This window comes from Phascolarctos cinereus, unplaced genomic scaffold (genome assembly GCF_003287225.1).
Source record: "Phascolarctos cinereus isolate Bilbo 61053 unplaced genomic scaffold, phaCin_HiC Scaffold_4;HRSCAF=312, whole genome shotgun sequence".
NCBI classification, from domain to species: Eukaryota; Metazoa; Chordata; class Mammalia; order Diprotodontia; family Phascolarctidae; genus Phascolarctos; species Phascolarctos cinereus.
Window position 1 is genome coordinate 645209837 of NW_027555847.1, and position 26855 is coordinate 645236691.

Genomic DNA, 26855 nt, shown 5'->3' on the forward strand with positions numbered 1-26855 from the left:
GATTAGGAAAGAGACTAAAAACATATTACTTCCCATATTATAAAAAATCTGAACTTAGATAATAATGCCCCCAAATATAGCAACCAACAAAAACTTCATAGTTATGTATCTTCAAAATTTCTGCCTATTAAAAAAATAAAATGAGAGCTCAGTAAGAGAAGCAGCATTATGTAGTAGTAACAGCAATAACTTAAGACTTAGGTGCTAGTCCTATTTCTGCCTGCAAAATTGAATGGCTAATTCACAGCCAAATTACTATTTGTTTCTAGGCTTCATCCTGTTCTTGTTCAGTTGTTTTCAATTGTGTCCTGCTCCTCATGACTCCATTTGGGGTTTTCTTAGCAAAGATATTGGAGTGGTTTACCATTTGCTTCTCCATCTCATTTTACAGATGAGGAAACTGAGAAAAACAGGGTTAAGTGAATTGCCCAGGGTCACACACAGCTAGTATATACCTGAGGCTGGATTTGATCTCCCACTGAACTACCTAGCTGCTCTATTCCCTATGACTACAGGTCTTCAAATGGAGGTTGGATGACTGTCAGTGATCTTTGCTGTAGAGGAAGGTTGAAGAGATAACTAAAATATCAATTGGAGAAATTGAGCTCTGATTGACCTTCCAACTTTGAGATTTTGTGATTCGATGATAGAATTTTAGCTTGGTAAAATATTCTGAATTGTCTGTCCTATGAGGGCCATATAAGCTTTGGAATTCAATGTGTGGATTCTAAAATATATACAATCCACATTCACATGACAGCACATGAGTTTCATAATAGTCCTGTGAGCCGGGTACTACTATTGCCATTTTATGAAATTGAGCTGCTTGTGGTAAACTGTCAAGATAGTAGGAGGCACCCTGTTTTTCAGAGCTAAGGCACAGCAAGCAGACTGTACCCTGAGTCTGGCATAACAAGAATCCTTTGCACTTACCCTCTGTATGATCTCAGCTATAGCAAAATCCCAGAATTGTTTCTGGTCATGAAGGCCTGCTACAAATAAAATTTATCACATTATTGCCTTCCCCCTCATGTCCAGGATACAGCTCACTGCATAGCCATGGGATCTCCCCACACTAAAGCAGGTCCCTCCCACTAGGGACAGGACTCTGGTATGTGTCCTTGCTTGAAAGCCACTTCCCTCACTTTGAAATTAAACTTCTGTCTGATTCCTGACTCTCCTGTCTCTAGCCTGCTTTTTTTGGCTTGGGGCACCCATAAGTTAGAAGTGGGTTCTTTCTGGCTGATAAGACCACGGCACATGGCTAGCTAACTAGACCAAGGCACAATCATTTCAAAGATGAAGAAACATTATGTATAGAAAGGGTACCTTGGAAAGAGTTGAGATTAGAAATCAAGCCTCATACTGGGCACCAGAGACAACTCCACGTTTGGGGAAGCAATTTATGCTTCAAATTCATAAATGGATCAGTTTCAAGGTAACATATTATGCTTGTGATTCATGACCAGTAAAAGTATAAAATCAGAGAATTTTTGTATTGGAAGGACCTTCTATTGGAAGTGGCCACCTAGTTCAATCCACTGGCATATTCATTTTTTGTTGGTCATTACTCAGAAATTTTTGACACTTTAGTGATTTTATAATGATCCACTTTATGAATAAATATAACATCTCACTCCCTACTACAAAGAAATTGCCAAACTACAAAAACTGTATTGGCCTAGATAGCAGCCACATCACTAAAACGTGCTGTTCTTGAAAGGAAAACAAAATTATGTAGAGGTGTTGGTGTGTTCATGTACTGATAAGAGAGTTTTTACAGTGAGTTTAAAAATCATTTTTCTATTAAAATAAAGGTTTCTCATCACAGATGATATTTTTATTCTTTCTGATTTTTCAGAATTTTGTGTAATTATGGGTCCCAGATGAGTTTTAAACAACCTAGATTTGGTGAAAAAGTGATCAACATTCAGACCAATATGGGGTGTGAGACATGTAACTAGACAGCTACAGAAAACAATGTAACAGGCACAATAAAAGTAAGAGGAGGATTTAAGAGGAAGTCTCTTTAACTGAGAGGTGAAAAGAAAGGAAATATAAGAGACTTACTGCAGCAATAGAAGGCTTTTTTCCATCTCCTGCTGGGGGGTGAGTGACATCTGCACCCAGAAAGATGACAGGCTGTTGAAATACTGGAGGCCTAATGAAAAGAATGTGATATCATTAAAATAATCTCTAAAATACATATTAAGATCTGCATTGTCTGACCATACCCACTATATTATAACATCTGGAAGAGTGCCTTCTTCAGGTTATTACTTGCATCTACAAAATACGCCTGGAGAGATTGCTGAGGGCTAAGAAGAATTTCCACTATAGAAATACCTTAAGTATGACTTGAATGTTTATTTTGCTGTAGTCCCTGGAGTTCATCTGGTCTTTGGGACATTCAAGACTCCTCAGGAAATCCTTGGCCCAGCCATGGATCAATATGCTCCCTTCTCTTAACTAAAGCAAGACATGGAATGTCTAGTTTACAAAGCACCTCATTTATAGGTGCTCGACAGTTGCCAAGAGTTTTATATATGTCACCTTGATTGAGCATCACAACATCACTAGGAAGTAAAGATCACAAGCGGTTCTCCCCATTTTAAAGATCAAGAAACTGAGGTTCAAAAGAAGGCTAGTTCTGTGGAAGAGAAATGATTTGCCTAAAGGTCACACAGTCAAAAGTGGAATGTAGCCTTGCCACCAGATTTTTTTGACCCACGGTTTATTTTCTTGCCACCAGACCACAGTCGGACCCTATTTCAAAAGTTTTTGTGACCTATGTCTATGTCCAACCTAGGGACCTAGCATAGTCCTTGGCCATAGATGAAGCTGGTGAGACATACCTTCTTACTCTAGTTGTGTCTCTGCCAAAGCTAAATTCAAGACACATGTCACTTAATGGCTACACCATTTCAGGTCCTGGGGCCTACCCTTCATATGTTGGTGAAACAGTTATTCTTTAAGACCACTCCCAGTAAAACACAATAAGACTTGTATGAAGTGATGTGAAGCAAACCACGTAAAACAAAGAGAATATATAAAATAATTAATAATATAAATAAAAACAACCCTTGTAATGACTATCTTTATCCCAAAGAACAGACAATATAACATGGCGGGGGGGGGATTTTACCATTAAAATTGAACTAATATGGTACTATGAAATGATTGTTTAGGGTAGTTTTGCTACTTACATTTAAGAACAAATTTTTTAAAAAAGTTTTAATAGAATTTCACATAGTAGGATGGCATTTTAATTATTAATTAAAATGCACCAGCACTATTTATTACTAATACCTGTTCTAAACTCCAGGCAATAACGTATCTAAGCAACAGTAAGGTTTTTGTCCAACAACTATAGCATCATAAAGAATCTGAGTCATTCCTTCCACTAAAGAACTTCATTACATCCTTAGTACCACTTGCTCACTTAGGCTGAGTCCCCTGATGTTGTTATTTGTTGTTTAGTCATTCAATCCTGTCTGACTCTTCATGATCCCATACGGGGTTTTCTTGGCAAAGTTATTGGAGTGGTTTGCCATTTCCTTCTTCAATGAATTATAACAAGCAGAGGGTTAAGTGACTTGTCCACAGTCACAGAGCCAGTTAAGAGTCTGAAGGTAGATTTGAATTCATGTCTTCCTGACCCCAGGCCCTGTGCTCTACCCACAGAACCACCTGGTTGCCCCGCATCCCCTGATGATCTCAGAGCAAAGGTTTCTTATCCTTTTTTGTATCACTGAACTCCTGGTGAAGCCTATGGGCACCTTCTTAGAATAATGTTTTTAAATGAATAAAATAAAACGCCTATGATTAAAAACTATCAAAAAGTTTTTAAAAGTTTACACACAATCACCTACCCAGCAAAACTGAGTATAATCCTCCAGGGGAAAAAATGGATATTCAGTGAAACAGAGGACTTTCAAGCATTCTTGACAAAAAGACCAGAGCTGAATAGAAAATTTGACTTTCAAATACAAGACTCAAGAGAAACATGAACAAACACAAACAGGAAAGAGAAATCATAGGAGACTTATTAAGGTTGAACTGTTTACATTCCTGCATGGAAAGATGATATTTGTAACTCATGAGTCCTTTGTCAGTATTAGGGTAGTTGGAGGGAAAAAGTTATATGTATGTATGTATGTATGTATGTATGTGTGTGTGTGTGTGTGTGTGTGTGTGTGTGTGTGTGTGTGTGTGTGTGTGTGTATGGATAGATAGAGGGCACAGGGTGAGTTGAAGATGAAGGGGTGATATCTGTAGAATAAAATTAAAGGGTGAGAGAGTATTATACTGGGAGAAGAAGAAAGGAGAGGTAGAATGGGGCATAAAACAGACAAGAAAAGGCTTTTACAGTGGCAGGGAAACAGGTGAAGGTGAGAGGGAATGAGTGAATCTTATTCTCATCAGATTTGGCCTAAGGAGGAAATAACATACATACTCAATTGGGTATGGAAATCCATCTTACCCTACAGGAAAACAGGGGGGGAAGGGGACAAGAGAGCAGAGATAGAGGGGAGGGCAGATTGGAGGAGGGGGGTAATCAGAAGCAAACACTTCTAAGGAGGGACAGGGTCAAAAGAGAGAATAGAATAAATGGGGGATGGGATAGGATGAAGGGAAATATACTTAGTTTTTCACAACATGACTACTATGGAAGTGTTTTGCATGACTACACATGTATATCCTGTATTTAGTTGCTTGCCTTCTCAATGAGGGTGGGTGGGGAAGGAGGAAGGGAGAAAAACTGGAACCCAAAGTTTTAAAAACAAATGTTAAAAAAAAATTTTTTTTAAACTTGTTTTCACATGCAACTGGGAAATAAGATATATAGGAAATGGGGTATAGAAATCTATCCTGCCCAATAGGAAAATTGAAGGGGAAGGGGATAAGAGAAGTGGGGAGAGATAGAAGGGAGGGCAAATTAGGTGAAAGTTATTCAGAATGCATGCCATCTTGGGGTGGGGGAGGGATGAGATGGGGAGAAAATCTGGAACTCAAAATCTTGTGGAAGTGAATGTTGAAAACTAAAAATAAATATAAAAGAAAAAAAAAGCTTCACACATGCTAGGCTAAGAATGTCTGGTTTAGAAAGTGGTGAAGAGAAAGGTTTATCACTAGCAAACCATAAGGCATTAGGAAGTACTTGCAACAACTACTGTAGTGACTATAAACAGGCCCCAATATAGAATACAAGGTCCTATTCATCATAATTATTCCATCAAGTTTCCCATAGTTACGTGACTCCGCCAATACATGAAAACTATGGAATCCATTAAAAGGGTAATAGGGTAATATCTCCAAACCTTTTTGTTTATCACTGTCTTGCTATTGGTCATGGTCATTTTAAAAAATTGTTTGTATAGAAGGGTAACTTGCCTAGCAGTATTTGCCTAATGAATATATGGTGAATGAAAACAAGAACCTTTCATTTTTTGCATTCTCCTTTATTAATTCCATAAGTTGAAGACCCCTTCCAAGTTTGAGAAAACAGTTCATTCAGGCACAATGATTATATTCTGCACAGCATAGCAGGAAGAAGGGGAAAATGAGTTCCATGTCTATGCAACACGTTTCCTACACATTAATCATGTGTCCTGACAACTGCTCTTGGTTCAGCTGAAACTCAGTCAAGTAAAAACTGCTTATCTGGGTAAGACAGGAAGCTGGCTCAGTTTGGATGCGGAGTGATGACTGCAGATACAGTCAGCAGATAATTCCAATGAAGAGCCATCACAGGCTGTTATATTTAATAGACTCCATGTATTAATTTGAAACCATCTTGGAACACAACCTCTGAACACAAACAAAAGCCAGACTTTTTATTTGGGGGGGGGGTTGAGAGGGGGTGGGGAGACTATGAGCTTTGGCTAGAGTTATAAATGTGAAAATTGAAATTATTTTCTTCTGTGTATGTGAGTTATATATGTGAGAAACTGAGAGAGACAAAAAAAGAGAGATAAACACAAGGAGAGGAAGAGGGAAAAGAAGAAGAGACACACAGTGCAACTATTTTCAGAAATGTGCTTTTCCATTGACATCTTCATTATTTTTCAGTTGCAAAACCTCAAGACAAACCAGGTTCTTCTAACAGCTCTAAAAGATTAATTGACATTCTGGAAGGTAAATTCTACTTCCTTTCTTGAGCATTTAATAAGTCCTCAAATGCTTTAATTTCATTAACTTTCTCCAAGTTGGGTGGGTTACTATTTCATAGGAATATAAGGAGATGAAAGGCTGAAAGGACCCCGCACAGTCCAATCCTTTCATAAGGCATACGATAACCAGAACCCTGAGAGGCTGTTGTTTGCCTGAGGTCCTATGACTCCAAAGGCAGTGAGGGCTCTTTCTGTTACCCAGGTATATCAAAGAAGAAAATTCAGTCCAGTCTTGACTGCAAATTGAGCAACTCATACATAGGGAGAAGCTGGATCCTTAAGAATGAACTACTATGGTCCAATTTGCAAACAAAGATTCATCAATTTTAATCATTTAAATACTGACACATTAGGAATTACTTTTGTAAAATATGTCATTACAAAGATTTTTAAAAAATTTTTTATGGTGGGGGTTATGAGGGATAGGAAATAAATGTTTAAATGAAAAACAAAACAAAACAAAAAAAACCCAGAACAATGGACCGGGAAACCAGATTCAGTCCCTTCTTTTGGATAACATAGTCTGAACATGTGTGATCTTGAGGAAATCCCCATCCAACTCAGGGCTTTGGTTTCCTAATTTAGAAAATGAAATGTTAATAATTAGAAAAATACAAATTAAAATAACTCTGAGATGCCACCTCATACCCATCAGATTGGCTAACAAGATAGAAAAGAGAATGACAAATGCTGGAGGGGATGTAAAAAAATAGGGACACTAATACACTGTTGGTAGAATTGTGAACTGGCCCAAGCATTCCAGAGTACAATTTGGAACTATGCCCGAAGTCTATAAAACTGACCCAGCAATACCACTACTAGGACTGTATACCAAAGAGATAAAAGAAAAAGGGAAAAGACATATATAAAAAAATATTTATAGCAGCTTTTTGTGGTCACAAAGAATTGGAAACCAAAGGGATGCCCATCATTTGGGGAATGGCTGAACAAGTGTGATATATGATTATGATGGAATACTAGCGTGCTATAAGAAATGATGGGGCAGCTAGATAGCGCAGTGGATAGAGCACTGGAAGTCAGGAGAACCTGAGTTCAAATCTGGCCTCAGACCAAACACTTGACACTTACTAGCTGTGTGACCCTGGGCAAGTCCACTTAACCCCAACTGCCTAAAAGCAAAAAAAAAAAAAAAAAAAGAAAAAAAAAAATTAAAAAAAAAATGATGAAGGGATGGGTTCAGAAAAACCTGGAAAGACTTATATGAACTACTGCAAAGTGAAATGAGCAGAACTAGAACATTTTACATAGTAATGGCAATATTGTTAAGATAATCAACCATGAAAGACTTTGCTATTTTGATCAATACAATGATCCACAACAATTCCAAAGGACTCATGATAAAAAATATGATCCACCTCCAGAGAGAACCGATGAACTCCAAGTGAATATTGAAGCATATTTTTTTAATTTTTCTAGCTTTTTTTTTTTTTGGCCCTGTGGCTAATGTGGAAAAGTTTGCATGACTTCATATGTACACTAGGCATTGTATTTCTTGCCATGTCGTGGGGTGGGGCTGGAGAAAGAATTTGGAGCTGAAAATTAAAATAACAACAATAACAACAACACTAAACCAAAGACATATACAGAATTTAATAAAAGAAAATGAAATGACAGGGAAGAATGATGCTTAAAGTGTCTTTCAATTCTAAAATTCTATAATTCTGCCTATTTAAAAAGTCTTTGAATAGCAAGGCTTTTTTCCTTGGTCATTCAAGGGTTAGCAACTTTCAAGGCAAGCACTAAATTGTTCTAAACCACAACAGTCTGGGCAAGCCTTGCCCTCAAACATCTAGGCTTCAGACCAAGGAAAGATGGGAGAGAGAAATGCTATAGCTCATCTTTTCCCCCGAGCCCCAATGTAGAACAGCCATCTCAGTTGGAATGAAGCCAGAAGTTTCCCTGTGTTCCTACATTAAATTATTTCCACCTGGTACATTACAGAATCAGAATTTTTTTCCCTCTCTAAATCACAGCTGACCCTCAAAACCACAGATAGTGTGGGGCCTAGAATCAAAAGATCTGAATTACATCTGGCTGGACACTTATTAGTTGTGTGACTTTGGGTACGTCATTTAACCTCTGTTTACCTTAGTTTTTTTCAAATATAAAATGAGGAAAATGATAGCACTTATCACTTGTGCAAATCAAATAAGATAATATTAGTAAAATGCTAAGCACAGTGCCTCGCACACAGAAGGCACAATGTAAACGTTAGCGATTGTTATTATTATGGTTCTGTCCAGATTTTAATCAAGATACCTTACCATATGCACTACTGAAGGGAATGAGCACATTGATGGGAACACAGAATTACTGCACTATAAAAAGTATAGGTTCAATGGGTTTTAACAAATGGGAATGGGGAGACAGAGTATATTCTATCCTATTACCACAAAGTTGGCCTAGGGGGAAAAAAAAAACTTTCACTCTGGCATTCACTTCAATCTTCGTAGAAGGTTAAAGAAGGAGTGGGAGAAGAGAAGATTAGAGGCATTTGAACTTGTAAAGAAGGCCAAAAGTAGAAACTGAGGAGAAGAAATTCAGGAAAATTTGCAGGCTGTCTAATTGTATTTCCATCTGGGGGGGGGGCGCAATTGGGGTTAAGTGACTTGCCCAGGGTCACACAGCTAGTAAGTGTCAAGTGTTTGGTCTGAGGCCAGATTTGAACTCAGATCCTCCTGACTTCAGGGCCAGTGCCCCATCCACTGAGCCACCTAGCTGCCCCCATATTTCCATTTTTGAGAGAGAAGGTTGAAGTACGAAGAGCAAGGTCAAAGAAAATTAAGGTAGACTAAATAATAAAGACTTGAAGAGGAAGATTAAAGAAAGAGAAGGTATTTACCCTGGCAAAGTAAGGTAAATGAGAAAAGATAGGTGAAAAGGAATTGGAGGGTAAAACAAATTGGTGGAGTGGACTGGTCAGTAAAGACAAATGAATGGAAAGTAAGTACACTGTCAGGCAATTAAAAGGTGATTAACTGGTAGTAAATGTCTTAAGAAGGCAATTAGGAGTAATATGTTTGGGTCAGAGTTAGTTCTAGACTGTTAACATGTAGTTTTAAAACACTCAAGGTTGACAATCTCAAGCAGTATGGAGAGAAAGGAGAATGTGAAACGACCTGCATTGGGTATGCAAAAATGGTAATATTCCTTCTACTGTCAAATGGCTACAATCTATGTTCCAAATAGATGGAGGTAGTCTTCTCCTAGAATCTGAGATGAAAGAACTCCATATCTTTCCACACTCCAGGTCATTAGGGACAAGAAAATGTTCCTAAAGGAAATGGAAGGGTTCCTTCCAAGATGAAAAAAGAGGGATGTGAGGTAGAGGTGATTTGGCCCTTGAAAGGAGGCTGAATAGTGTAAGAATGTTAAACAGAGAACGGAGGGAATTGTGTGCTTTGAGGAAGAAAAGGTAGATTGCCATTCAAGGAATAATATAGTTAAAATCATGGAAGTCACAGATCCAAGGAAGAAGCAAAGAGAGAAGACTGATGATTCCTTCTTGAAGGACTTACAAATGAAGACAGCTATTTATCTACATGATTATCAATAGAGAGGTCTGTTGCCTCTCCAGGGCATGTATTCAAGGCATAATAAAGAATCTTCCAAGAGTTATCAAAATGTACCACTTAATAAATAAATAGGTATTATATAATGTCTACCAGGTGGCAGGCACTATGCTTTAGAAATATTATCTCATTTGATCTTCACAATAACCCTGGGAGGTAGGTACACCTGATTACCCTTTATGGAATTCAACCCACCTGGCCAGTCCTCAAGTACTAAAAGAAAAAAAGATATGATTTTCAAAGAAAGGGAAGAGAGCAGAGCCTGCAACCTATAGGCCAGTGAGCTTGAATTCAGTTTCCAGAAAATTAGATTAGATCATGAAAGAGATGATGAATAGATATTCCTCAAAAAGGAAGTAGTGTTAACAAAGAACATGGCTTCACCAAGAATAGGTCATGCCAAACTAACCTTATATCCTTTCCCTCTCCCCCACAGTTAGAAGAGTGCAATTCTATAGTTTACCTAGACTTCAGAAAAAAATTATCTGAGATGACAGAAAAGGAAAATGACAAATGCTAGAGAGATGTGGAAAAACAGGTACACTATGTGGTATTGGTGGAGTTGTGAACTAGACCAACCATTCTAGAGAACAATTTGGAACTATGCCCAAAAGGTTACAAAACCCTTTGAGCCAGCAATACCTCTTCTAGGTCTATACCCCAAGAAGATTAAGAAAAAGGTCCCATATGTACAAAAATAATTATTATAGCAGCTCTTTTTGTGGTGGCAAAGAGAGTTGGAAATTAAGGTCATGCCCATCAGTCAGGGAATGGTTGAAAAAGTTATGGCATATCAGTGTAATGGAACTTGTGCTTAAAGAAATGGTGAAGAGGGTAGCTTCAGAAAAACCTGGGAAGAATTACATGAACTGATACAAACTGAAGTGAGCAGAACTGAAAGACTTAGTAATGGATCAATTACGATATTACGATCTACCACAATTTCAACGGAGTCATGATCAAAAATGCCATCCATCTACAAATAGAGAACTGATGGACTCAGACTGCAGATTGAAGCATATCTTTTCCTTTTAATTTTCTTGCCTTTTTTTTCCATCTTTCCAGAATGTGGATAATGCAGAAATATGTATTGCATAATATCTTATGTATAATGAGTAGCATTATCTCTTGTAGGGCGAGGTGAGGGAGGGATGGAACTGAAAGTGAAAAATTTAGTTTTTAAAAAGCATTTGATAAAATATCTCATGTTTCTGCTGTTAGGAGAAAAAAACAAGGGTTGGGAGGTAATACCATTAGATCATTCAGAATTGGTTGAATGGAAAAAATAGGGCTTGTGGTTCAAAATCAATTTGGTAGATGGTGTCCAGTGGAGAGCCCTATCTATGCTTGGCTCCAAGATGTTTATGGTGAAAGAGGAATTTTCTCAAAAAGACATGGGAATATTAGTCGACTGAGAGAGTTCAATATGAATTACCAGTTTGATGTGGTAGCAAAAACAGCTAATTGGATGTTAGGATGCATTAAGAAAAACACAGCTTCTAAGAATAAGGAAGTGATAGTCTTGTAGTCTACCTAGGCAAGAACATATTCAGAGTAATGTGTTCAGTTCTGACATTGTTAAGTTGGAGGGCACAGAGAAGAGGGAAATGAAATTGTTGAACAGACTTGGAATCCATGTCATGAAGATCAGTTGAAGGAAATAGTTAGGGTTGGCCCAGAGATGATCAGACTCAGGGAGACATAATAGATGTTTTCAAGCATATGAAGGACTGTCAGGTGGAAGAGACATCAGACTTCTTTGGGTCAGCCCCAGTATAACCAGAAGCAATGGGTAGAAGTTACCAAAATGAAAATTTAGGTACGATGTTTGGAAAAATTTCCTAACAATCATAGCTAGGTAAAAGTGAAGAATTGGATGCTTCAGTAGAGGTGGGTCCTTCCTCCTTGAAGAAGGAGTTAGATGACTTCTGGTAGAATATATTATATTGTGGGGATTCCCTCTAGGAATGAGTTGGACTAGATCTCACTCCAAAATTCTAAGATTAATTTTGAATTATTATTTTAACCTCATGTTCTAATTTTACCTGCCCTTTCCCACCTATCATCAATCCTATTTGATATATACAATACCAAAAAAACATTCTAGGACACATGCATGACTAAAATCTTACAGGAACACATATAAAACATTTATTAAATACAATACATGCACAGTATGTGTATACAGCATGTATATATATATATGTGTATATATACTGTGCTTGACGCTGGGAAAAATACAAAATTTGGGTAAGACATGATCCCTGCTGTCCAAGAGTTTCCCCACATCACACCCCAGATAACTATGAGATGTACAATATTATATGCTGAATACATTAAGGAGCTGCACAACAAATGTTGTCTGAGGAAGGTCAGACAACATATCTATTTTATTCACCTATTTCATAATAATGTGGGTGATCCCTCCACTAGTGTAGAAGTCCCTCAATGCTTTAGTAGAGTCTTTAAGAATGACTATTGCCAAATATTCCTCATAAGATAGTAAATAGTACTAATAAGCGTGTAAAGTCCTTGGACTAGAGCATACATTCCATTACTACTAGAGCCTTGTCAACATCATGAGAAATTAGGCTATTCATGCACACAACATTTTAAAAAATTCACCTTACCTTCCCTGGGGCAGTAAGATATTGTTTACTCCTCCTAGCTTGACATTGATCTTTAAGCAAAGATTCGACAAGGTCTGTGGTGTGGTTCTCTGCACATTTTTCATCTGAACACACTGTGTGGCCATGCCAAGCACGGTGTCCCCAACACGTTTCACTTCCGCTGTTAGAGGGAAAAGTAAGAGCACACACTGTGATTCAGACAGAGCTGGAAAAGACCTCTAACAGAACACTAATTCTACCATCTTCTTTTATGGATTAGTAAACTGAGGCTCATCTAAAGTAAGTCGGTCAAGGATACAGGGCTGATGAAAGACAGGACTGGGAATTAAATCCAGATTGCCAGTTTAATTTCAGGGGTCTTTCTTCTCAAGGCTACATTTAATAATTGTGGTACAATAGCACCATTACATTTTACTTATACACACACACACACAACACACACACATATATGTATACATATAGATCTACATATCTATCAACACTATTTAAAACTAAGAATGGCAATTTTATACCCCTGAAGTCTAATTACAAAATCAAATGCTTAAATAGCAGTACAAAATACCATCACCCTTGAAAGAAGAGCATAAAACAAAACATTAGTCAAGACTTAAAGAGAGCTCTCTATGTACTATTCAACCCCCTGTAAATGACTTCTGCCTTTCCCCATGAAACATCTGGCAAACAAGTTCTTTGAGGAAGACAGCAGACAAATAGCAAAGAGAGACTAAATAAGACATATTTGCTTCTTGCCCTAAAGGAATCCATTCACCTGCTGCTCAATTCCCAGTCTCCTTCAGTACAACCATGATAATTAAAGTTTACGTTTATGTAATGTTCTCACATACATTATTCTCATTTTCTCCTCAGAACACTGTAAGGAAGGGAGTATGTGTATTATTATATCAATTTTATAGATCAGGAAACTGAGATAAAAGGAAGTTAACACAGCTGGTCAATGGCAGAACAAACATATTAACCCGTATCTTCTGACTCAGCCCCCATCTCCTCTCATATCACCATGCCTTTCTACTCTTTCTTGTCTAAAAAGGGAGAATGAAACAAGGCTAAGAGAATATAGATCTCAAATTAAATGACAGCTGGGAACTAATGCCACTTCTTGGAGTGGCTCTCATTTGCTGCCCAAATAAAATAACAACAATTACCATTGTGCTTGAATCAAGGTCCCTTCTGTGGGCTACAGATACAGCCAGAAGGGGGATTCTGCTGCACGTTGTTAAACCTTTCTGGGAAATGTTCTCCTATTTAACTTGAAGGCTGTCTGCTCAAACTCATACCCAAATAAGAAGCCAGTTTCAGACATGGCCTACAAGTAGTCAACCAGCCTTTGCATGAAAGCTTCTAGTCAGGGAGAGCCCCTTAACATCTAAAAGTCCACTTATGGACTGCCGTAATGGTTAGAGTGTTCAGGTGATGTCAACCTAAACCTAATGGTGCATATTCTACACCCATAAACTATTAGAGACAGAAAGGAGGTAGATATAGATAATTTAATGCAAAGGTTCTTTACTTGTCTTGTGCATTAGGCCCTCCCTGGGCAGTGCAGTATGAACCCTAAGGAGGCCTTCAGAATCATGCTTTTAAATATATATAAATAAAACACTTAGGATTACAAAAGAAGCCAATTATACTGAAAGTTATCAATTTTTTTTAAAGTTTGTAGACTCCAGGTTAAGAACCCATATTGTAAGTCAACCTCTCCCTCTCTCATTTTACAGAGGAGGAAACCAAGTCTCACAGAGAAGAGGGGAATTTTCCAAGGTCCTGAGTAAGCTGATAGCAGAACAAGAATTCAAAACTAGGTCCATACTATTTTGCTTTGTCCTTGTTATGCTGGGGCAGAGAAACCATAACTGCTGTTGTCAAGAAAGAGCTTTGTAAATCTTATGAACTGTTACTACCAGACTCCTCTGCCTGTTGGGCTCCCTCTTCACTGGGCTTTTTATACAAGTGTCCCAAAGCAAGAAAACTTGGCTTTCATAAGGCTCATCTACCAAAAGAGGTAAACACTTTTCTTCCCTCAGCCTATCAATTTTTTTGAGAATAATTTGTATAGTATTTTGTTTTGGGTTTGGTTTTTTTTTTTTGAGGCAATCAGGGTTAAGTGACTTACTAGTCACACAACTAGTAAGTGTCCGAGGCTGGATTTAAACTCAGGTCCTCCTGATTTCAGGGCCAGTACTCTATCCAATGCAGCCACCTAGCTGCCTCTGTATTGTACTGTTAAACTAGTATTTTGAAAAGTTTGTTAAAATTCTCCATTAAGTTCAGCAAGACTGGGAAGTTTTTATTTGTTAGTTCCTTTACAATGAGTTCATTTCCTTAGATGTAATTATTCAAGATCTCTATTTGGTAGTATTAGTGTGGGTATCTTATGTTTTTAAAGCAGTACTTTATTTCTTTTGTGTTCTCTGTTTTGTGGGTACATACTTGTACATGTGGGAGGCTCTGATAATTCTTTTTATTCCTTCTGGCTTTGCTGTGATTTTACCTTGTTCATGTTTTACTTTGTTGATATGATTTTCTGCTGTCTTCTTTTTAATCAGGTTGGCTAAAAGTTTATCAATTTTACTAGTCTTTTCAAAGAACCAGATTTTAGTCATTTATCATTTGTAGTCCTTTGTGTTCCCAACTTATTTATTTATACTCTAAGTTTCAAGATTTATTCTTTGTGCTTCTTTTGGGTTTGTTTGTTGGGTTCTTAATTTTTAAAAGTGAATATTCAGTTTATTTAATCCTCTCCTTTTCCATGCTAATGTATTTTCCCTTAGAATCTAAAACTGCAATGTGATCCAGTCCTTTAATCAACACCATCTCCTTTTAGAGATGTATATAGCAAAAAAAAAAAAGTTACTGCTTTAATGGATAGTTAAAACAAGAAAAATATTTTTTAAATAAAAGGGCTGAAGGATCCCTAAATACTCACCATAAACAGGGGTTTTGCCAGGCAGAATGACCACTACTAGCTGGAGTCCAGCATATGTGTTTTTTAGGTGCCTAAACATAGGCTCAACACTATCTGCTCCCTGGGCATATTTGCAGAAACATGGCTGACCCTGGATTGGCATTCCTGCATCTCTTGAAATCTTTCTGAGTTGTTCTGTGAAGGACCTAGGGGAGAAGAATGGTCATACTAAAAAGCTGAATCAAAATTATATATAGATATGTAAATTAATTATAATTAAATATAAATCAACATAACACCTATAAATGTAGTATTATATGTGTGTGTGTGTATATATATACATATATGACCTTTGTGTCAGTATTTCGTTAAATAGCAAGCAACTTACTTTTAGAAAGTCCTACTTGGGAAAGTAGTTTTATAAGACAATAGTGTCCACCTAAGCGATACCCACCTGGGGATCCTCAAGTTCTGGCCAAAGCCAACAATTAAAATTGACTTCTAAAAGTTAGATGATAAAAATGCACAATTAACCCAATCGTATCACATACTCATAGAGTTGGAAGGGACAGAGGCACAAAAGTCCAGCCCCATCCAAATCAGAAATCCAATTTTACAACCTCAACAAACCCAGCCTCTTCCTGAAGACTCTCAATGATGTGAAATATTATTGTGCCATTAAGAAATGTTAAAAAGAGACTGTTTCAGAGGAAATGTTTTTCTATTAACTGATGCAGAGCAAAGTGAGCACAACTGGGAGAATATTTTTATAATAATAACAACTTTACAGACAAAAATTTTGAAAGCCTTTAAAAACCCTAATTAACACAATTATAAACCATAAAGTCTAGATGACTGAAGATAAAAGATGGTACTCAACACCTATCAAGAGAGGTGATATATGGTAAAACATATTTTCTGATATGGCCAATGTGGACATTTGTTTTGTTGAACATTCACATATGAACAAAGGACTTTATTTTTTGTATTTAATTTGCTCAGTGGGAAAGAGTGATAGTGGAATGGAAAGAATAAAAAGGGAAAAATCATCCCAGGAACGGAGAATTCATTATTCTATAAGGCAGCTCACTCTGTTTTTTTGATAGTCCAAGTAGGCAAGATTTTCCTTATGATGAGCAAAAATACGCCAAAGGATATCACCAGAAAGACGTATGACTGAAAAAGGAGTTGGGGAGATATATTAACAGGCAGCCATTGTGCTTGTTACTTTGGTATCCATATAATGTCAAGAGACCTAGAGGAAACTTTGAAATGTTGGATCATTTATGCGAGAAATGAACAAAAGTCATTTGGGATGAGAATGTATGGATAGGCTGTGACCTGCATTACTAGAGGGAATACCCTCATCAGTGACATCACAAAGCCATAAAAATATTACACAGTATGTACATGCACATTTGTACATGTATGTACTGGGGGGGGTGACAAAAGGGACCTGGGATTTAATTAATGTGGGCTACTCCTCAGGTGAAAATTCCATCCTTCAATGCAATTGGCAATGTTCTGTAGCTTTTAGTCAAAGACGAGATGACTAGGTGCATTGAGAGGTTAAGTGACAAACCAATGGTCAAGGAGCTAGTCTGAGTCAGAGACAAGAACTAAACTTGGGTTTTTCTGACTTCGAGTCCAACACTGATATTTACTGCTCCATGCATGCTATTTCTCACTTTGCACACAGTACTCACCTAATCAACATCTGTTGAATTACTTAGTATTAAGAAGTTTCATTTTCAAAATGCTCAATTCACTGGGGCACAAGGAAGGTCAATGAAAATTATATTTTGCTTATAAGAACAATAATAATAGCTAACACATCCATATATACACACACATAACACTTTAAGTTTTGCAAAGTGTTTCTAATATAGTATCACATTTGATTCCCACAAGAATCTCACGACTCTTGTGAGCTGTTATTGTTACTTTAATGAGTTTTTATTGATGTATTTGGTTTTTTACATCATCACAGTTTTCCCCAGCATCCCTCTCATGTGAAACAAAGCATACCTAAAAGAACAATAAGCCATTTAGAAAAATAAGTTCCATATGAATCTGAAGTATTGTTTCCACTGCTGCAAGATTCTCAACCTTTATCTTCATAGTTTTCCAGTAACCTTGATTTTTGGAAATAATTTGAGCAAGTTTGACATGAGCACCACAGAAATCAACTATAAATATCTGTATGGATTGCGTACATCACTCCAAATACAGAGATAAGGCTGTATGTGGGGAAAAAACCAATTTTCATCTTTGGAAAGAAAAACAAGTAAAACAAGAACTTAAAACCCAGGTCTACCCTGATAGGTATTCCACTTTAGTCACTCCAATATATTAAAGGTCCTGTTATTCAAGGAGTATCGTTAATTTGAAATTCCCTCTGTATGATTTTGTTCTATTAGGGTATGGGAGAATAGACTTCAGGGCAATAAAAACAAGATGACAGTATCAAGGATGAGCTTTAGGAAACAGTCCAGAATGGACACCTTAGCAACGCTAGAGATTTCAACACCCTTAACTGTCATTTTCCATGAACTCCAGCTAAACATAAGATCTTTTTTCATTTCTAAAATTTTGTTAATTTGAATTTCTATCTCTACTTTCAATCTTTCAAATTTCAGTTTTGATTTAAGATACTAAATTTCTTCACCCAGCTACAAAATTCAGAAGCCATTTGAGATTTATAAATTGAAATCTGCCTTTTAAAAATCAAATTACTTTAAGGAATACTTTCTAATGATCATTATTTTTCAAAAACCATCTCCAAATGCTTTACATTTCTAATCAGTCATGCTTAAAGGAACAATGAATTAATATCAGTGTCAAATACATATGAACCAAATGGCATAGCCTCTAAAGTCACAATGGTAAAGTTAAATAAATTTTAAAAAGGCTTTAGTAGTAATATTTTTGCATTAGAAGATATGTTCCACAATATTCTTCCACAATGTTCTTCTCTCAGAAGTGGACAAATCTAACAAATATTAAACAAAAGCAAATACATAGAACTAAACTTTTGGAGAATTTAGAATTAAAGATTTATGTTTTCTGAATAGGAAGATTAAAGAATATACATTTTTCAGGATCAAATGATACCTTTACAAAAACAGATCACGTGTTATGGCACAATGAAATTCAGAAAAAATGAAACATTCAACACATGCTTTAAAGAACATAATGAGGGGCAGCTAGGTGGCACAGTGGATAGAGCATCAGCCCTGGATTCAGGAGGACCTGAGTTCAAATCTGGCCTTAAACACATATCACTTACTAGCTGTGTGACTCTGGGCAAGTCACTTAACCCCATTGCCTAGCCAAAAGAAAATAAAAAAATAAAGAGCATAATGAATTTGAGCTATATAGGGTACAAATAAGAAATACAGACTCAAATTATTTAATTACATCCTCAATGATAGGGGTGTGAGTGTGCCAAAGAAAAAAAATCATAGAAACAATAAGCATGTTAGATAGAATAACAATAAGAATATACCAGAATTTCTGAGATACAGCTAAAGCATCCCTCAGAAGAATTGCTAATCAGATGTAATTTTTGGAATACTTGTCAGACTTTTGAATACTGGCATTCTACCAAGGTTATAGGTCAGAATTTTAGTTTTCCTTCAAAATTTGTTCTGCTCAAGCTAAAAATCATTTCAGACAACAAAACTCAATCTCTACCATATCCTTCTGAAACTTTGATTATTGCAGTCACTAGTCAGTAGATGGGAAAAAAGCTAGTTTGGGTTGATAAAATGCCTTATGGAAAAATAATTACTTCCAAAGAGATCAAACAAATGGGAAAAGGACCCATATGTACAAAAATATTCATAGCAGCTCTTTTTGTGGTGGCAAAGAATTGGAAATTAAGAGAATGCCCATCAATTGGGGAATGGCTGAGCAAGTTGTGGTATATGAATGTAATGGAATACTATTTTGTTACAAGAAATGATGAACAGGCTGACTTCAGAAAAACCTGGAAAGACTTATATGGTCTAATGCTGAGTGAAGTGAGCAGAACCAAGAGGACTTTGTACACGATAACAGGCACATTATGCAATGATTAAGATTGTTAAACTGAACCCTTCTCAGCATTACGAGGATCTAAGACATCTCCAGAGGACTCGGGATGGAAAATGCTGTCCACATCCAAAGAAAGAACTATGGAAGTCAAATCGCTATCACTTATTTTTACCTTCTGTGGAGTTTTGTTTCATCTTTCTGATGGTTCCTCCTATTGGTTTTAATTTTCACTTACAACTTCACTAATGTGAAAATATGTTTAATGAGTATGTAAATGTAAAGCCTATATCAGATTGTGCACCATCTTGGGGAGGGGGGGGGAGGAAGGGGGAGAAAAATTTTCAACTCAAAAGCATATGGAAGTGATTGTTGATAAATCAAAATAAATTAATAAAATTAAAAAAAAAAAGAAAAATAATTACTATAGTCCTGAAAATATACCATTATGAGCAGTCAATTTAATTGTGTATACCTAAAAGAGTCAAATAAGACACTGGCTATTATCTCCCACACAGAGGTGGGAGCTTTTGCTGTGGGAGAGCTAGATTATCTGGACAGGTTTCCAGTGATGGTTTCTCTATAGGTGGTTTTGTCAGAACAGGGTGGGGTCACAAGAAGCCTTGCCCAGTTGGTAAGGGGATAATGGGAAGTGTGAAATCAGACCAGATTTTGGTGAAACAGAAAATTCAGGCTAGTGGCAGGAGAGTGTCTTTCTCTGCTGCTTCTATCTTCCTTACTTTTCCTTTAGTTTCTATCAATAATTTCTTCTTTCATTCTCTGCTTAAGGAATAAAATTTTTCCCCCCCTTGTTAATTATTTATAACTTACTTTACATTTATTCTTCAGGTTGCTTAAAGAAAAAGCCCATTCCAAACCTAAATGCTAACTTCGGTGAAAATTGCTCCTTACTTAAATGGCCCACACATGCTTTCTACTCCCCTCTGTGATAACAACCCTTGAAAGAAAGGCTTCCCTCCCTGTCTACACAAAGTGGTTTAGTGTACCTCTTTGACCCACCTCTGACCACCCTTGATAAAGACCAAGAAACACACAGAGAAAATTAACCAAGTTATCCCTGCTGCCCTCAAGCATGAACAATGAGTGATCATCATTTTAGTTCTGTCTAGGGGACTTACTTAAGATGGACTTCAGTACACTGCCGTTGAGGTGCAAAGCAAGCAATCGCCCAGACCTTGATTTCAATTCCAGTGTGGAACTGCTTATTCCTCATATCCCAAACCCCCTGGACAGGTGTAGCAATTGCTTTATTCTGTAAAGGAAAAGGTGGGAGGAAGTTTGTAAAAGAGAAAGAAAAAAGACCCCCATGAATGCCTCTCTTAGTTACATGGTCTATAAAGTTTTGTAAAATTTTTAAGTGTTAAAATGGTATCCAACATGAGGTAAATTATTAGAGCAAGAGAACACAACTGTTCCTAAACCTTATATTTAAGCATAATGAAACAGAAATCTCATAATTTATACTTTGTCAAGGACTTTCATAGGCATCACCTCATAGCTCCTTATAACAACACTGTGAGGATAGGCGTTATTATTCTTATATATGGGGAAACTGAGGCTTAGATGTATCCATGGCCACACAGCTATTAAGGACTGGTGGAAGTATCTGAACCCATCTTTTGGAGAGACAGAAATGAATTACTGGAGGAATAAAAATGAAAGATAACATCAAACTTAATTATTATGCACATATCCAATATAGAGCAAAATAGTTTATGCTTCCAAAGAATAATTCTACCTTGGAAGGGGACAAATTAGACTATGAATGATACTTTATAATTCTGTATTTTCGGGAAGAGGATCAAAATTATCCGGATTCCCTATAGAACTTTCTTTCTCTCCCACAAAAGATTTTTCTGAAATTTAACATTCACATGGCAAGGAAAATTCCCTTCTTTTTTGGTGATGTTCCATATAGGCAATTCCAATTTTCAACTTCATGGACTGGCTCAAAATTTGGAAGGATTACATTAACTATGAGAAAAGATGGTAGTCATCATTGATGGTAGTCAGTTTCCTTTCTTTGCCAGGAGAGACAGAATTAGATTAGAGGTCAAACTAAGCTATCATAACCCCCAAGAACCCTGGAGCGTGCACTTAAAATACCAATGAGACCAGATGATGCACAAGTTATGTCCTGTCACATACCCTGCCTCCATAGAGGATTGATGGTGGCTGCAAGACCCGGCCAGTGACATCTGTCATTTCATCTTTAACCATTATGCCAAACTCACGAACATAAGGGTCTGTATTGAAACTCGCACTTCGCATCTTAAAAAGAAAACAATAAACAAAAGGTCAGATGCAGGCTTAAATTTCTTCTCGTGAGCATGTCCATGCATAACTGTACAAAGGATTTCATTGCAGTAGGCTCTGAATAACTAGACAGAGTTGACCGGGCTCTGGTCTGGGACCATGTAGCAAAGCAAATAATCACTCACCAATTTGCTGATCTCTTCTTGCCGATCAGGTGCTGATCTTGCAGTTGCCCGAATCATAGTAGAGGTTTGATTGTCAGTCAGTTTCTTTATACATCTCTGTCCTGCCACTATGTTGCATACCTACGAAGATTAAAAAAAGAAACAAACCAGTAGTATTCAGTCTACTTTTGGAGCTTATGGAAAATAAAAATTCAAGCAATCTCAATATAAGGAAGAATATAACAATCAGTATTTCCCTCAAAATTACATGGGCTGCTTTATAAGTTAGTGAATTTCCTCTCTCAGAAGGTCTTCAAGCAGGGCTGGATGACCACCTACCAGGAATATGTCAGAGGGATTTCACGCTTGAGATTCACATCTGAATTAGAGGGGATGGATTTACCTAATTCTAGGAATTGGAATGGGATTACCCCTAGATTACTTCTACTCCTCTAAAACTCTGAGCCTGTTTGTCCATCTTTAAAATGAGAGAGTTGGTATGTGAGCCCAGATGTAATTATTGTATTTCAGTAGAACTGGGTTTTCATTGTAGTCCTCTCTATTTCATGAATTTTAGTACTCCTATGTATTTTATGCATTTCAGAACATAATTCTGAGAAGGGGAACAGTGTCAAGGTGGTCCATGACACCTTCCAGCATTGAGATTAAACTAATTACACTCAAACACTGAGAGGTGCACAAATACAAAACCATAGGTTTGTCCTTAAGAAGCTTAAATTATAACAATTTTCCTAGTGCATTTTTAAAACAAGGTGATCTATAAAATTTCAAATTACATTTTCCTGAATATACAGATTGCTTATAGCAATTCACATAAAATTCTTTCATGTAATCTCTGCTGGGTTTGTAGTCTAACTCTTTCATGTTGAAATCTCTCTAGTTCTCTAGATCCTTTCTTGGTACCTAGTACAATACTGAGCACAATGAACCTCAATAAAGAGTTGCTCTCTCAACAAATATTTGTATCCTTTTTCTGGACCATCATCTCCAAAGGCCCAAGTCTATTGAACTCTTAGGCACCTGGAGCTCCTGCTCAATCCTAAAAAAAGAACAAAATACACAAAACAATTAAAAACCCCTCTATTTTTCAATTTCAGTATTTACTGTGTCTTAGGCCAAGGATTTTGATATAATACAAAGTCCAGTCATGGTTAACACAAAAAACTGAAAGATCTGTAATTTTTGGTAGTCACCGTAGATCCTAGAAAGATGAATACACACAAAGAAATTTGGAAATTACTTGCCTCAAGGGGAAGGTATGTATGCTTTTGCTCCTGTCCAACTTGTAAACATGGAAGGTGAGGATAACGTAGAACCAACTTATGTCTGTCTTTAAAATACTGTGCCACCGTACATTCAACAGTCTGGCCACTCTCTTGCTGAAGTGGGAATCTAAGGAATAAAGACGTTCATGTCGTAAGCTTACTCATGATTCCTTGGATGAATTAAAATTGGTTTGTGGGAAAATATTTTATAGACAGTCAAGGCATAAATGCAATAAAAACTTTTTAAGGGTCTCCTAAGTTCTAGGCACTGATAAATTCCATTCTCTTTTTTTTTTTTTTAAGGCAGGGATGGGGAGAGTAGGGCAGGAAAGAGCTGGAGAAGTCACAAATGGAGGTAAAACATTTTAAGCAAAATATTCCAGAATCAGGCCTCGGAATTACACTGAATTACAGAATTCAGGTTTTATGAGCTAGGGAAACCACACATATACAAAGAAAAGCAGGGCAGATGGAACTACATAAGGAAGCTACATTAGAAACTTCATTAATTTTTCCAGTAGCAAATACTTTGCAGTCTTGTAAATCATTTATTGGGCAAATATTTTCATACAGGACCTCTAGCTCCAGCAACAAGAAATAATTAAAATAACTAAAATGGTTCCTGTGAAAGGAGATTTAACATGACTGGGGAAAAAACTATAAAAACCATGACTTCAACATGTGTATGAATTTATGACGGCAGGCAACAGCAATTTCCCAGGATGCACCACTTTCCAGCCAGAGGAAATATTGCCACCTAATACAGAAAGGGTATAATACTGCTATGGTATGGTACTTTGTCCTATTCAGGAGTTTAAATGAAAAGAGCCAAGGAAGGAGGCTGGTTTATAATGTGGCTGCAACAAAGTTGTGTTGCTTGAAGTTACTTCTTAGTAGAATAGTTACTATTGCCGAGTAAAGATTACTTTTGCTTTTATTTTAACAATTCACACACTGCATTCATACTACCAGGCATTTCTTAGCATTTGACTCTTAGAAGAAAAGGGACAGGGTGAAGAGAATACAAGGCTTACAGCATCTCCTTGTAGGAACCGTACACAATACAGTGCATAATGCAAAGAATATTGGCCCTGAAATTAGAGGTTGTAGTTCAGTCATTTTCAGTTGTTTCTAACTCTTTGTGAGCCCATTTGGGATTTCCTTAGCAAAGATATTGGAGTGGTTTGCCATTTCCTTCTCCAGCTCATTTTACAGATGAAGAAACTAAGGCAAACAGGGCAAAGTAACAAGCCCAGGGTCACACAGCTAATAAATGTCTGCGGTCAGATTTGAACCAAGAAGATGAGTCTTACTGACTCCAGGATAAGATTTATTCTGCTTAGCACAGAAGTTAACTAGGAATGACAGGTGAAAATTACAGGGAGGTAAATTCCAGTTTAATATAAGGAAGAAATTCTTAATTAGAGCTTTTCAACAATGAACTGGGCTGTTTCAAAATGAAGGCAAGCTCTCCCCAATACTAAAGGTGTTTAATCAGAAGGAAAATAAAACCTGTCATGAATACTGTGGTGTGATTGTAATTCTGCTTTGGCCAAGTGTTAGACTAGAAAATGCTAAGGTCATTTCCATGATGCAATAATAGTTATAGGCAAAATTCACAACATAAACACACACACACACACACACACACACACACACACACACACACCTCAGTACAGTAGAACATTATAACAAGGACTTAACTATAGAGGGTAAAAGCTTGATTTATTACCTAGCAGTGTTTGGCACTAGTAATAACTGTTTCTTCTCATTTTGCCAGTGAAGAAAATTTCACAAACTTACAAAATTCACAAATAGGAAAATGGAGATAAATGCGTGTGTATATTCTCTGTGTATATATTATATATACATCTATTATTTTTTGTGAATTTTACAAGGTTTAGGAAATTTTCTTTACATGCATGTGTATATACACATATGCATACACACATTTGGTATCCTGCTAATTAATTTAACTTTGATTTATTGTGCAAAACTCGGAATCTATGATGAATATAGGTGTGGCCAAAGTATGCTATAAATTTTTAAAAAAGGAATTTTTATTTCAGAAGCCCTTATAAACCCATGCAATAGCAATCTCCATTGATTTTAAGATCTATATAGGTAAAACGAAGAAGTCTTACGTTTGGTGACTTGCTGGTCGTCTGGTGACATTACACACACGGTACTTTCTCTTCATTTGCCCACAGTGTGTTATCTCTACCTTTAGACCTAATAAAACAAAAATGCCATACTTCTAAGACCCTTCAAAACTCTTCACAGTCTACAAGGCAAATTCATATATCTTTCTGTGATCCCACATTGATGGTCCCTCCACTGACAGAGATAACAATCATTCCCCTTTATAACTGAGGAGACTGTTTAAGAGTTACAGTGGTAGAAAAATTCAACATACCAAGGACAATGTGATGATCAGCCATCTCATTTTGCAGATGAGGAAACTAAGGGTCATATGACTAGTAAGTATCTGAGGCATGATTCGAACTCAGGAGAACAAATCTTCCTGACTCCAGGCCTAGTACTCTATCCACTGCACCACCTAGCTGCCCTTGGTGGCATATTACCGTGCCTCTACTCAAAAACTTTCCAGCATGATAGGAACCTGCTAAAGACTGTGCCCTAGAGACACAAACCCCTCAAAAACTTATAGTCACTTTCATGCAAAAGTGGAAATTGGAACAGAAATTCACTTGTGATGACTTCAGAAATAAAAATTTTTTCAGAGGATGAGTTGCATTCTCACTATGAAAAACAGGGCAAACCCTCAATGACGGGGCTGAAATTGGGTAATGCCAATTTACTGTCCAGTCCTAACACACTATATACTATAATTTATTTTAAATTTCTCTCTCAGTCCTCTTTGCCCAACAGATGATCACATAAATATAAAAACCAAAAGAAAGAACTATTTCAAAAGAAATGGAAGGGTGAAGGGAGGCGAGGAGTTTGCCTACATGATCTGATCTATAATTACAATATTGATGTCTCACATTCTATATCTTGTAGATATAAAAAACAAACAGCCAAAAATCACAAGAATGCTGCTACAGACCTGAAAAGGTTGCCAGGAACGAACTTGGTTCTGAAAGGAAAACTTACAACCTATTAACTCACATAGGAGCAAGTTTTCCCCCACAAATGACGGTTTGTAGGTCATTGTCAAGAAAGCTGAAAAGTCTTCTATCCCCCATTTCCCTTCCCATAAATACTTGATTATTCAGTAAGTGACTGAGTATATAGCTCTCATACCCTGTAACATGCATTTCATTTAATCTTCAGTGGAAGGTAATTAATTCCTACTGCCACCTCCAACTCCCTATAAAAACACATAAATGAATAACAGCTCACAAAAAGTGGTGATAAGTAGAGCCTGTCAAGTTTGGCAGAATTAGAACGTTTTAACCTCAACAGAATGGAGAGCATGCCTAACATTCTAATTCAGCAGAATAAGACCAAAATCCCAGCAAAAGATAAAAGTGACATTTCCCAGGAGCACTGTACTTTCTATATGTAAACCCTACCTTTGATTTCTTTGGTAAACTTTACCCTTTGGGAATCTGTCAGAGGTTTCTGTTGCTCTTCAATACTTTTGAAATCCAAAACTTCACAAACAAATTCAATTACTGGCTGTGCCTTGTAAAAGGCCGTTGCTGAAACTATATAGAAAGAAACAAATGTGAAAGACATGGCCTAGGTTACAGTGTTAACTGGGCACTTATAAAAATGTAATTTTCCCCCCTAATTTTGATGTTG

At 36.9% G+C, this 26855-nt stretch overlaps 1 protein-coding gene across 1 annotated transcript in view; it reads right to left on the minus strand.

The window, feature by feature from the left end:
* AGO2 (argonaute RISC catalytic component 2) overlaps window positions 1–26855 on the minus strand; it is a 157126-nt gene that overhangs the window by 29896 nt on the left and 100375 nt on the right. Inside the window, 9 exon segments of the mRNA XM_020967055.2 lie at window positions 2071–2161; window positions 12397–12556; window positions 15341–15525; window positions 20494–20627; window positions 21524–21646; window positions 21817–21936; window positions 23061–23208; window positions 25226–25313; window positions 26624–26758. Coding sequence (XP_020822714.1) covers window positions 2071–2161; window positions 12397–12556; window positions 15341–15525; window positions 20494–20627; window positions 21524–21646; window positions 21817–21936; window positions 23061–23208; window positions 25226–25313; window positions 26624–26758 — 1184 coding nt within the window.